The sequence below is a fragment of the Panthera onca genome, chromosome C1 (genome assembly GCF_046562875.1).
Source record: "Panthera onca isolate mPanOnc1 chromosome C1, mPanOnc1 haplotype 2, whole genome shotgun sequence".
Classification (NCBI taxonomy): Eukaryota; Metazoa; Chordata; class Mammalia; order Carnivora; family Felidae; genus Panthera; species Panthera onca.
In genome coordinates, this window is record NC_138346.1 from 191,270,584 (window position 1) to 191,283,667 (window position 13,084).

Below are 13,084 nucleotides of genomic sequence, written 5' to 3' on the forward strand. Positions count from 1 at the left end.
CATGGGTTTCTAGTCACTGAATTCTTCAAGCAGAAACTGGGATACTGGATTTCCACATCTGAGTGGAAAACTGCACTATAGTCATTTCCAATTGTAATATTCTAGCATTCCAAACAGAATGGGAGTCCGAAAAGATAAAGGCTATGGAGCGCCTGGATGGTTCAGTTGGTAGAGGATGTGACTCTTGATCTGAGGGTTATGAGTTCAAGCCCCAAGTTGAGTGCAGAGATTACTTAATAAAAAAATAAAAAAAAAAAAAGATAAAGGCTGGAAATATCTGGGGAGACTTCCTGGAAGAGAAAGAACTGGAAGGATTAGAAAATGTTTTGATAGAAAGACAGAAGATGGAAAACCACAGAAGACAAGGTACAGAGGTGAAAACATGCAAGATGCGTGTTTGTACCTGTGTGAGTAAAGGAGTAGGAAGGTGATGGGTAGATTACCCAGTTGGAGAAAATGGTTCATGATGAATTGGGTAATAGCTTTCAAACTTCAAAGGAACATTTCTTTAATTTTTGTGTTATTCACAATGTGAATACAGGTATAACACACTTTTTGGTTTAATCTGCAATATTAACATTTTCTCCACCACTTTAAGTCTAAACAAAATAACACATCTAGCTCAGACTTGTAGCATTTGTTGATTTCCATCATGTAAATACTCCCACCATGACCAATTTCCAGCCACTAATATACTATCACTAAAAGTGATGTCAGGAAGAAATGTACAAGAGCACACCATTATATACTTTTCCATCAGAGATACAGCATACATAATTAACTTCAAGAGCATAGAAAATATTAACATGTAGTAAAATAATTATGAGATGATGTGTTTTGAGTATTTATTACCATTATTTTACATATAACTTATTTCATTGTAAGCTTATATAATTTAATATTTCATAATGGCTGTGCTTAGCAACCAACTCACAGAATTAGTATTCAGTTCTCATGAGTCCATGTAAGCTAGCTCCAGCACACCAGTGGCTCCAAAATTTCAAGACCTCTCCATCAAGTGGGTGCAAGGTTTCAAGCTTGCACAACCATGGTGCACCATGGTTGCATAAGCAGGTCATGAGTGTTGGAAAGAATGGATTTGGTAAGTTCAATTTTAAATATACTGAATTTATTTTATTTAAAGTTTATTTATTTATTTGAGGGGGAGGAGCAGAAAGAGACAGAGAAAGACAATCCCAATCAGGCTCCAAGCTGCCAGCACAGAACCTGACGTGGGGCTCGATCTCACAAACTGTGAGACGGTGACCTGAGCTGAAATCAAGAGATGGACACTTAACTGACTGGGAGCCACCCAGGAGCCCCTTAAATATGTTGAATTTAAAAGAGTAGAAAAGGAGCTACAAACGGTAATGTTCTGGAAGCAGCTGAAAATACCAGAATTCAATTTGGGTCAGCTGAGAACTTAAGTTTAGAAGTCATATGCAGAGAGGTGCTAGCTAAAGACATGGGAAATGTTGGCCTTTCTGGGTTAGGGGCAAGAAAGAAGAGTGCTAAGGACTGAGACTGCGGGAATAGCCAAAATTAGAAGGCAGGAGATGGAAAAGTAATCAACAAAGGACAGGGTGGAAAAAGGCAGTGAAAGAAGTAGGCAAAAAAACAAGAAAGGGTGATCGAGGAAGGGGTGGATTATTGCTAGTATCAAATGCTCCAGGACAAGGATAAGGACCAAGAAAGTGTTTTTTAGTTTTCTTACAAATAACAGTGTTTTTTGTGAGAATCGTTTTCTAGAGAGTGGTAGAATAGAAATCAGATCATAAATGAATGGTGGGTTAAAAAAAATAAATAAAAAAGTGAGGGGTGCCTGGGTGACTCAGGTCACGATCTCAAGGTCATGGGATGGAGCTCCGTATTGGGCTTTGCACTAAGCATGGAGCCTCCTTGGAATTCCCTCTCTCTCTCTCCCTCTGCTCCTCTCCCCCACTCGCTTGCTCTCTCCCTCCCTCTCAAATAAAAAAAAATAAAAAGAATTAAAAGTTCAAAATGAATAAATAAATAAAGTGGGAAAATATGAAGTACTTGATGTTAAGGGTTAAAAAGAGAAATGACAATGAGGGACTTATTTTTGATAGGTAAGACCTGAGCATAAGGTATTAAAATCAAGAATGGGCACTGAATAATTATTTAAATGAATAATAATAGGAATGAGGACCAAGTGAGATCATATTATCAAAAGGACACTAATTACCATGAGTACTAAAAAGAAAAAGGTGGTATTTTGAAATACAAAGTTAATTTCACATCAAGGCCTCAATATCTCCTTCTAAAAATGCCAGTTATGTTTTACACCTGCAAATAGCAAAATTCAACCACCTTACAAAAAACTTAGGTGAAATGAGTTTATTTTGTCTCTCAGTCTTTGGTTATAATGACTAACTATGAAAAACTATAAAAGACAGATATAGACAGAGATAATGGGGGAAGGGAGGGGAGCATTTTTTCCTGAGAATTTTCAATAACAGAGAACAATAGTGTTTCTGAAGCATATTGGGCACAGCTCTGCCTACAGATGGATAAAGTACTAGCTAACACTAGTGCTTCTATGTTAGGAAATTTTCAGATACAGAGATGGGATTTGGAGGGTTCAATTCATATCCCAAGATCACACAGCTAGTAAACGGTCAGGCTAACAAAATCCAGGTCTCCAATTCTGCCCCATTCCAAAGTCTTTATCTCTTCTGCACATATCAAGTTGCCTCTAAAGTTTTCCATAAATCTCTTAAGAAAAAGTCCAATAGCAGGGCACCTGGTGCCTCAGGTGGTTAAGTGACCAACTCTTTCTTGATTTCAGCTCAGGTCATGATCTCACAGTTAAGAGACTGAGCCCCAGGGGCGCCTGGGTGGCTCAGTCGGTTGAGCGGCCGACTTCGGCTCAGGTCACGATCTCGCGGTCCGTGAGTTCGAGCCCCGCGTCGGGCTCTGTGCTGACAGCTCGGAGCCTGGAGCCTGTTTCGGATTCTGTGTCTCCCTCTCTCTGACCCTCCCCCATTCATGCTCTGTCTCCATCTCAAAAATAAATAAACGTTAAAAAAAAAAAATAAAAAAAAAAAAAAAAAAGAGACTGAGCCCCAAATCAGGCTCTGCACTAAGTGTGGAGCCTGCTTGGGATTCTCTCTCTGCCCATCCCCCACTCTCTCCCTCTTCCCCTCAAAATAAATAAACTTTTAAAAAAAAGATAAAAGAAAAAGTCCAATAGCCAAAAAAAAAAAAAAAGCTAACAATGCTGTATGATATATATGAAAGTTGTTAAAAATAAATCCTAAGAATTGTCATTACAAGGAAAAAAATTTTTTTCTTTTTTTGCTTTCTCTTTTTATTGTATTCATATGACATTGTGGATGCTAACTAAACTTACTGCTAATCATTTCATAATATAGGTAACTCAAACCATTGTGCTATACACATTACACTCATACAGTGATGTATGTCAACTCTGTCTCAATAAGACAGGAAAAGGAAAAGGAAAAGGAAAAGGAAAAGGAAAAGGAAAAGGAAAAGTCCAGTGGACCAAGCATCAGATGTTTTAGAGGCAGTCAGACAAAGCCATGACTGATCAGGAATCATCAATATGTATCTTTTTCTCCAACTAATACTCATGCTATTCTGTCAACAAAAAGATGAGTGAATAACTTCAGCTACTCAGGTTTTTGCCTGTTTGCATTCCCTGTGAAAATCACTGTCAACATTAGCGAATGTCTCCAAAGAACATATACAAATGGCTAACAAACTGATGAAAAGATGCTCAAAATCATTAGCCATAAGGAAAATGTAAATCAAAACTACAGTAAGATACCAGTCCACACCCAAGAGGATGATTATAATCAAAAAGATGGATTATAACTGTTGATGAGGATATAGAGAAACGGACACTCACACATTGCTGGTGGGAATATAAAATGGTGCAGTCGCTTTGGTAAACAGTCTGACAGTTCCTCAAAAAGCTAAACACAAGTTACCATATGACCCAGTGATTCTATTCCCAGGTGAATATCCAAGAGAACTGAAAATATCTGTCCAGGAAAAAAAAAAATGAATGCATGTTCACAGCATTCATTGTTCATAACAGCCAGTGGAAATAATCCAAATGTCTATCAATTGATAAATTGGTAAACAAAATGTCGCACATCCATACAGTGGAGTATTATCTGGCAATTAAATACTGATACATGCTATAATGTGGATGAACTCTGAAAACATTATGCTAAGTGAAAGAAGCCAGTTACAAAAAGCAAAGGACCACATATTGTATGATTCCATTTATAAAAGATATCTAGAATAGGCAAATCTAAAGAGTCAGAAAGTAGATTAGTGGTTGTCTGGAGCTGGGGGATGGTACAGAGGGATTGGGTGATGACTGAAGAGTACAGGGTTTCTTTTGGGGATGATGAAAAGGTTCTAGAATGGATTGTGGTGATTGTTGCACAACTCTGAATATGCTATAAGTCACTGAATTGTATACTTTAAACATGGGTAAATTGTAGGCTACGTGAATTAAATCTCAAAATAGCTATTTTTAAAAATTAAGGAATGACTATGTTTTGAGGGATCAAGTCCACCGAGGCCAGTCCTCCTCAATTCCTGTGTATCAATAAGCTAAGGAAAGCTCTGCTCTCCCAGTTCTTTACAGATTAACTTGAAGTTATGGGTGTTATGGGTCAGTCAGTAGAGCATGAGATGCATGATCTTGGTTCAGGGTCATGATTTCAAGCCCCATGTTGGGTGTAGAGCCCATTAAAAAAAAAGAAGAAGAAGATTAATTTGAAGTTACAGAAAAAGAAACAGCTTCCCCAAATTTCTGAGTAGCTTTAGCAAAGGGAACAAACTGCACTTGGGTACTTGGAATCAGAATCTGGCCCAAAGGGATTTTAACACTCCCAGCTGGCAGATGAGAAAAGTGTTGCCTGGTCAAGTTAGGTACCCTGTATAAGATCACTGATATGGGAAGTGTCCATCACTGTCTCCCAACTCCAAGTTCAGTGCTCTTTCCCTTCACAAGGCTTCCATGATGCTTGAAGGGTAGAAAGGACATATTAAGAGGACCTCTTCCTTTCCCAAAGAGAACCAAGGATTGTCATGTGGTATTCTTTGACACCTGCAGAAACTCTGATCAAAAAAACCTTTCCTCTAAGACTTAAAAGAAACACAAGCAGCTCAATTTCCTTGACCCAAACTATGTTGAAGAATGATAAACAGGTCAGAGAAGAAAGTTTTAAAGAGAAGAATATGTTATTTATTCTCATCTACACTTATAAAAGGTACAGGGTATGTAAAAGTGAACCTAGTAACTTTTTTTTTTAATGTTTTTATTTTATTTTTGAGAGAGACAGTGAGACACAGAGTGAGCGGGGGAGGGCCAGAGAGAGCAAGACACAGAATCCAAAGCAGGCTCCAGGCTCTGAGCAAGCTGTCAGCACAGAGCCCAACACGGAGCTTGAACCCATGAACCGTGAGATCATGACCTGAACCAAAGTCAGATGCTCAACCAACTGAGCCACCCAGGCGCCCCTGAATTCATAGATTTCTTTTTTTTCTTTTTTTTTTTCTAACATTTATTCAATTTTGAGAGACAGTGAGAGACACAGCACAAGTAGGGGAGGGGCAGAGAGCAAGGGAGACAGAACTTGAAGTAGGCTCTGGGCTCTGAGCTCTCAGCACAGAGCCTGATGTGGGGCTCGAACACACGAACCGGGAGCTTGTGACCTGAGCTGAAGTTGGATGCTTAACCAACCAAGCCACCCAGGTGCCCCTGAACTCAGATTTCTAAACTGTAAGGGGAATTCCATATTGATTCCATGGCCAAATTTATCCTTGAGGAAAAGCCTAAAAGCTAATGCTAAAAAACAGATTATAATTGTCCCAGACTTTTTACCTGTGAAAGACCCGCGCTCATTTAAAACTTTGGATATTTGGGGGTGCCTGGCTGGCTTGGCCAGTAGAGCATGCAACTCTTCATCTCGATGTCATGAGTTCGAGCCCTACGTTGGGTGAGGAGTCTACTTGAAAAAAAAAATTTTTTTAAATAACAAAACTCTAGATTTTTCCTTTTGATGGTTCTAGTATATGCTCAGAACTCTTGGGTTTGTAGGCTTGCATTCTAAATTAGGTTACTTATATATTAAGATGCTAACAGCCTTAGCAAATCTCTTTTAAGATTGGACCAAGAGTGTTCTCAACTAAGAAAGAAGAATTAATTTGCTTATTCCACAACAAACTGTTTCCCACAGAGATAGCTGGGGATCCAAGGGATCCTAGGTCAACTAAATCCAGAACTTAGGAGGCTTGGTTGCTTTGATCTTATATCCATCTACTTGCCAATGGCCACGTTAATCTGGGTGTACTTGGGGAGCACAGCAAGGGATGCCTGAACTACAAAAAGCAAATCTCGATCTGTAATTCTCAGACCAAAGTTCAAAGGATGCCAGCATGGAGCAGTGATTCTGATTAGCAGTGACTCCCTCTGAAATATCCCTAGATGAGAAATGCCCTTGGCTGGGTGTCTGAGAAGAGATGAAAAATAGCCGGGGACTGAAGTAAAGTTCTGGCCAGCTTCCAATTTCTAACAATGCTCCGCTGTATTCATCTGGTTTCTCCCTCCCTGGGCCTCCTGTCATCACACAGCAGAGGCAGAGGTCCAACCAGCAACAGCAGCGGGCCAGTGTATTTGTATTCAAAGTACAAAGTTTAAGGGACAAGCCTGAGTCAGGATAAATTCAGTTCTTCTGATTGTTAGAGATGAGGCATGAAAAAATAAATTGGGGGCATATTTGGTAGAAAGAACAAGTAATTTTCATCATGAGACTTGTGAGTGATCCCTAGCTCCATCCTTCCACCAGCTGTATGATCTTGGGAAAGTCACTTTATCATTCTGACTCTCACTTTCCTTAGTTGTGAGCATCGAGAGGATTAAAAACCTTTACTTCCTTCAGTTATTGTAAGAATCAAGCCAGATAAGAATGTGCTTTATAAGCTATAAAGCACTATTAGAATATTATTTACTCAGGGCAACAAATACTGGGTACTTCTCACATCTGTGGTGCAGTACATAGTAGACAAAGTAGTACAATACAAACCCTAGCCCTCAGTGAGTGCACCAACGGAGGAGACCAATGAGTGAGCACACGAGGCATCACTTCAAAGTGGTGTAGAACAGAGAGTGGCAATTAATTTAGTCTAAGGACTGGAGGTCAGATTCTCAGGAAGGTGATATTGGAGCTGGGCCTTAAAGGGTAAGTGGGTGATGGCCAGGCAGAGGACACTGGGATGTGCATTCCCGGGAGAGAGAAATGAATAAGCAAAGAGGTGTGAAAGAACACAGTGTTTAGGGAGCACTGAGTTGTGTCATGTGACCAAGCACAGGCCACACAGGCGAGAATGCCTGCAAATGAAGCTGGGCAGCTTGGAACCAGCTTGGGAAGGGTTCTGCATCATGACAGAGTTCTGTGTCACCAAACTGAGGGCAAATGGTACACACTGAAGGAATTAGAGGGAAATAGCAATTTTCTCTCCATGTGTCTCTTCCTTTCTTCTTTCTTCTGACACTAACAAAATAAGACATAAGATCTGCCTTCAAGTTACAATCAAACAGAAAATATGGAATGTATATAAATACTGTAACAGAAGTATGTAAGGAATACAGTGAGAGCACAAAGAAAAGGGTAGTCAATTCCATATGGGAGATTCCGGAAAATATTTATTGAGGAGGTGTTAAATCGGTATTATGCAGGCAAAACAGAGCTGGAGAAGGCTCCACGCAGAGAAATCAGCATGAGCAAAGATACAGAGTCATAAAATAGCATGGCACATGGTTCAGCAAGAGCCTGAGGTAGGAGGGAAATTCAACACTCTGAGGCTGGAAAGGTAGGCAGAAGCCGGGGCCATTACTGATGTTAACAGCACAAGTTCTAGACTTTAGGCTGCCTGAATTCTAAAATTTCAGTTCTGCCTCTTTCTAGTGGTGTGACCTTGAACAAGTTAACCTCCCTAAACCTCATTTTCCTCATTGATAAAATGGGAAAATTACTAGAGTCTACAGCAATCGTCAGTGAGGATTAAATGAGATAATGCATGTAAGGGACTTAGTACAGAATGTCCGCTTTACAGGAAGCACTCAGTAAACTATTTTCCTTAACATTGTTACTACAGAAAGCAATATTGGGAACTATTACAGTGGTCAAGGCAAGCTGAAGAGGCCCTAGACTAGAACAGAAGTCATGGAGATAGAGAGGAAAAGTCAGATGCAAGCATTTTCTGAGTTGGAAGTGAGTGACTGGAGCTGGTGACAAGGGGATGAATGGCAGGCTGAAAATAGTACGATTCTATGTTCCTAATTTGGACAGCTAGGTACGTGAGTGAAAATATTTAGCAATTTGGGATGTGTTGAATATAAGATATGTCTGAGTGACATCCAGATGAACGTGTCTAGTACACGGTCTTTGGCTTAGGAAAGAATACAGGAAATGGCTCTATTATTATGTCCTTTTTTTTTTTTTTTTTTTGAGAGAGAGAGTGCGTGTGCACACATAAGTGGCAGAGAGAGAATGCCGAGTAGGCTCTGTGCTATTAGCATAGAGCCACACGTGGGGCTTAATCTCAGAGAGAACCAAGAGATCATGACTTGAGCTGAAATCAAGAGTCAGACGCTTAACAGACTGAGCCACCCAGGTGCCCCTCATTATGTCCTTATCCATACTTTATAGTCTGAAAACTACCCTCACCTGCAATTCCCATTAAACAAGTGGCCCTAAGGAGGTACGTTTAATTTATGTAACCATCTCCCTAGCTACAGATTACTGAGCTATAGATGGACACCTGACCCATGGAGGAAAAAGAAACCCCAGCCGATCAGATTTTCTGTTGTCTTCAGAATCCTGCAGCCACAAGGGTTTATATCACCATTTGAGAGACAACCACCACAGCTTACACACAAGCAATGGGAGAAATGCAGAGACACAGGAGGCATACAGAAAGAAATAAAAGTGAAAGAACACAAAGCCTCATAAAAAGAGAGTAGCTGCCTGATAATGTTTAGTTTTTCATAAAGCCTAGCTGCCTCCAGACACCAGATTCTATGAGATCACCTTGTATTCTTTTTCTTCCTGTGCTTCCTTGCATTCCGCGCCACCAGTGATCCCTGTGACTAACACAAGAGACTGCCAAAGACGAGTACAGAGAACAAAACTAGAAAATGGGTAAGGTTAGGACCCTAGGGACCAGCAACATGGAGAAGTCAGAAAGAAAGGCCAGTCAGAGAGGCATGAAAAAGGCATTCATAGAGGAAAGAGGTAATTCAGGAAAAAGCAGTGTAGGAGAAACCAACATAAAAGAGGGTTTTAAGGAATAATAAATTAGTCAACAGTATCAGATGCTGTAGAGAAATCAAATAAGAGAAAGACAAAACCAGGCTACTGGATACAGCAATTAAGAGGTCACTGGTGACCTTTCCCAGAGCAGTAATCAATAGAACTCAAAATTTTCTGAATTATTTGAGTAATTATTATACAATATTCAAAACTTTTGTTTTCAAATATTGACTGCCATATTAGTCACACTGCTTAGTCTGAGGTGTGTGTGTGTTTTTTTAATGTTTTTATTTCTTTTGAGAGCGAGAGTGTGAGCAGGGGAGGGACAGAGAGAAGCGGTGACAGAGGATCTGAAGCGGGCTCTACAATGACAGCAGCAAGCCCGATGTGGGGCTCGAACTCACAAACTATGAGATCATGACCTAAGCTGAAGTCAGACACTCAACCAAGTGAGCCATCCAGGCGCTCCCTGAGGTGGGCTTTTAACAGGCCTCTGCTTGGGGTGCCTGGGTGGCTCAGTCGGTTAAGCGTCCAACTTCAGCTCAGGTCACGATCTCGTGGTCCGTGAGTTCGAGCCCCGCGTCGGGCTCTGGGCTGATGGCTCAGAGCCTGGAGCCTGCTTCCAATTCTGTGTCTCCCTCGCTCTCTGCCCCTCCCCCGTTCATGCTCTGTCTCTCTCTGTCTCAAAAATAAATGTTAAAAAAAAAAATTATAACAGGCCTCTGCCTAGGTTTCTCCTCTATTTAAAAATAATAATAAAATCTGTCCCTCCCCCCCAACCCCCCTGCCAGCAATTCTGGAAGTACTCGCATCTTAAACTGCATGGTGGTTATAATGTATATACACATGTAAAAATTGCTTAAACTAAACATTTATGATTTGTACACTTAGAGAATAAAAGCCCCTCTTCCCCATCCTTACACAGTGGTCAAACCTAGAAAAAAAATAAAGAAGGAAGCTTAGAAGATAATTTATAAAGCTAGGAACAAAGTGTTCTTTGAATCTAGGAATCACCCCCTGGCAACCTCAACCCTCAACCTTCTGAGGTAATGGCATTTATTACTGTCATCTCCAAGAAACCGATCAGTACAAGTTTCCACACTGTTATGACTATGTTAGTTATTTTTAAAAAGTCACATGTGTATCTACATTGAGCACATGACAAGCAATCTGAACTATCCAAGAGACAAGACTGATAAATCCAGCTGAAGAGCAGCCAGAGGTGCCAGTGCAACATCTGTGAAGGAGTCCTACCTTCATCAGGTGCTTATTGACCCATTTGGTGAATGTCTTCTTCTGAACACGGTCCCGTTCATCTGTAAAGGAAACACAGAGAAGGCACTGGCTTAGTGCTGCCCGGAAAGTTCCCATACCCCGCTTCGTCCACACCCCAGCTTCTCCGTGGACTGTGAAGATAGTTTCCATAGACCCATGAGAAGTGTCTTGTTGTTGGGAAGATTTGGCCTCTCTGGACTTCCTCCCCTGTCCCGACCATGTTGCCGCTTTACAGATGAGACAGAATCCCATATGCCTCAGAAACCATATTGTGGCGAAGTCTCTTTAACATCATAATCCTCTGGGGAGTGAGTGATTCTCTGCTTCCCCCAAAACAACCTCCATAAAGCCAAAGCTGTGAACACCACCTGCAGAAGAGGTGGAGTGGCCTTGGCATTTGGGACCCTTGTATTGGCAGTGGTTACATCTCCCTCTCTGCAAACTGATCTGCCTGGCCAAGCTCTGCTCCTACTTTCCTCACCAGCCTTTACCAATCAGGCAAAGTCAGAACGCTGCTCAGTTTACCCACACTGCACATCTCCCCCACCCCTTCCTTCTCCTAAGTCTTACAGAGCCACTTCTTTGTAGGCAAATTCTCCTTCATTCTCCATTTTGTGCACCTCTTTAACAAATATATGACTGCCAATACTTGGCAATCACTGTTCCAGAGCCCTGGTCCTGCAGAGGACTCCCTTTCTACCACACCCGCCAATTCCCCAGGGTGCTTCCACCCCACTGATCCATCAGCCTTACTCTTTTTCTTCTATTTGAAGCCTATGCCATCCCCATACTACCTTATTCAAATCATCCTTGCTGTCATGGACCACTCCCTGCCACCTGTCCCCCTCCACATGGTAAATCTACCTTAACCTCCGCAACAATTTAGTTCACACTGATTATCTTCACAGGCACCCTCTGGCATCCTCAAATTACTTGATCTCCTGTGCATATCCAGCCATCATGCTGCCATTCCTGGGCCTCATTTCTGCTCCAAACATACCTACTTAACAGTCATCTTTATCAGCCTTCTGTACCTCTAATCATTCCTAACCTTCATCACTCCATTCCCTTTAAGAGCATCTAAGATTATTCCAGTCTATGCTAGACAACACAGTTAAGCAATTCAAAGCTGCCATCATTAATACCCCAGGAACTGTCATCTACCTAACCTTCTACCACTAAATTCACCGTGACAATCTGCAAACCTGAATTACCACATTGCTCAACTCTTCCATTTTTTGCTCCAAGTCAGTCAGCATTCCAGAGGAGAAAGTGGCAGAATTATAGAACTCTGGTTCCCTAGCAATCCACACAAACATCAGTGAGGTTTTCCCTCCCCGCTGCCTGGTTCTTCCTTTCTAACTGACTACCTAGTAAGGGTCACATAGGCACCATTCCAAATAATGCCAACACTCTCTCTCTACTTCTAGGTGAATGTACTACCTGCTCACATTTCTAAGTTTATAGCCATTCGGTAAGGCTACCTCATCCTTGTCTCTGGTCTGAACTTCACATCCTTCTTTTCAGCTTTGAATCCTTTCCTGCCTTGCAAGAACACTGATTTCTTCCTACTATATACCACAGAACTTAGGAGTTAGAATTAGTTATCTAGTGTCATTCCCTGCTGAAACATGATTCCCTTCAACAACGAAGAATCATCTATTCGGGGTTGAAAGGTATGCCCAGATCCTGCATACTTCTATAATATTCCTGATATTTAAGATTTAATAGAGAATTTACTACCTCCTAAGGCAATACATATTGATTTAATAGTTCTATAAAATGTCATCATTTGCTTCACTATAAACTCTACCTATTGGCTCTCATTTGGAACTGTTAGAATTTTTTTTTTAACTTTTTTTTTTTTAATTTTTTTTGAGACATAGAGAGAGCATGAATGGGGGAGGGGCAGAGAGAGAGGGAGACACAGAATCAGAAGCAGGCTCCAGGCTCTGAGCCATCAGCCCAGAGCCCGACGTGGGGCTCGAACTCATGGACCGCGAGATCGCGACCTGAGCTGAAGTCGGACACCTAACCGACTGAGCCACCCAGGCGCCCTTAGAATTTTTTTTTTAAGTGTAGTCTTTCACTTAATAGAGTCCTGTAAATATTCAAAGCCAAGATCTTTATTAGATTTGACCACTGTAATTCCAATGTATTTTGATCTTTTTAGATGCTGATTCAGTTATCTAACATCTTCATTATCCTTTCCAAACCTGTGTCATCTGCAGACTGAATCAGAATCCACTTATAACTCAAAAAGTTAAAAACAGAACTATCTTACAACCCAGCAATTGCACTACCAGGGATTTACACAAAGGCTACAAAAATACTGATTCGAAGGGGCACATCACCCCAATGTTTATGGCAGCATTATCAACAATAGCCAAATTATGGAAAGAGCCTGAGTGCATTGAATTATGAATGCATAGAGATGTGGCATACACACATACACACACACACACACACACACACACACACACACACACAAG

At 41.1% G+C, this 13,084-nt stretch overlaps 1 protein-coding gene across 29 annotated transcripts in view; it reads right to left on the reverse strand.

The window, feature by feature from the left end:
• Positions 1-13,084, reverse strand: part of MACF1 (microtubule actin crosslinking factor 1) — a 330,331-nt gene that overhangs the window by 194,505 nt on the left and 122,742 nt on the right. For all 29 annotated transcript variants that reach the window (XM_060623642.3, XM_060623631.3, XM_060623628.3 and 26 more), the window contains exon 2: positions 10,572-10,633. In XM_060623642.3, the coding sequence (XP_060479625.3) occupies positions 10,572-10,633 (62 nt within the window). The remainder of the gene's footprint in view (positions 1-10,571; positions 10,634-13,084) is intronic.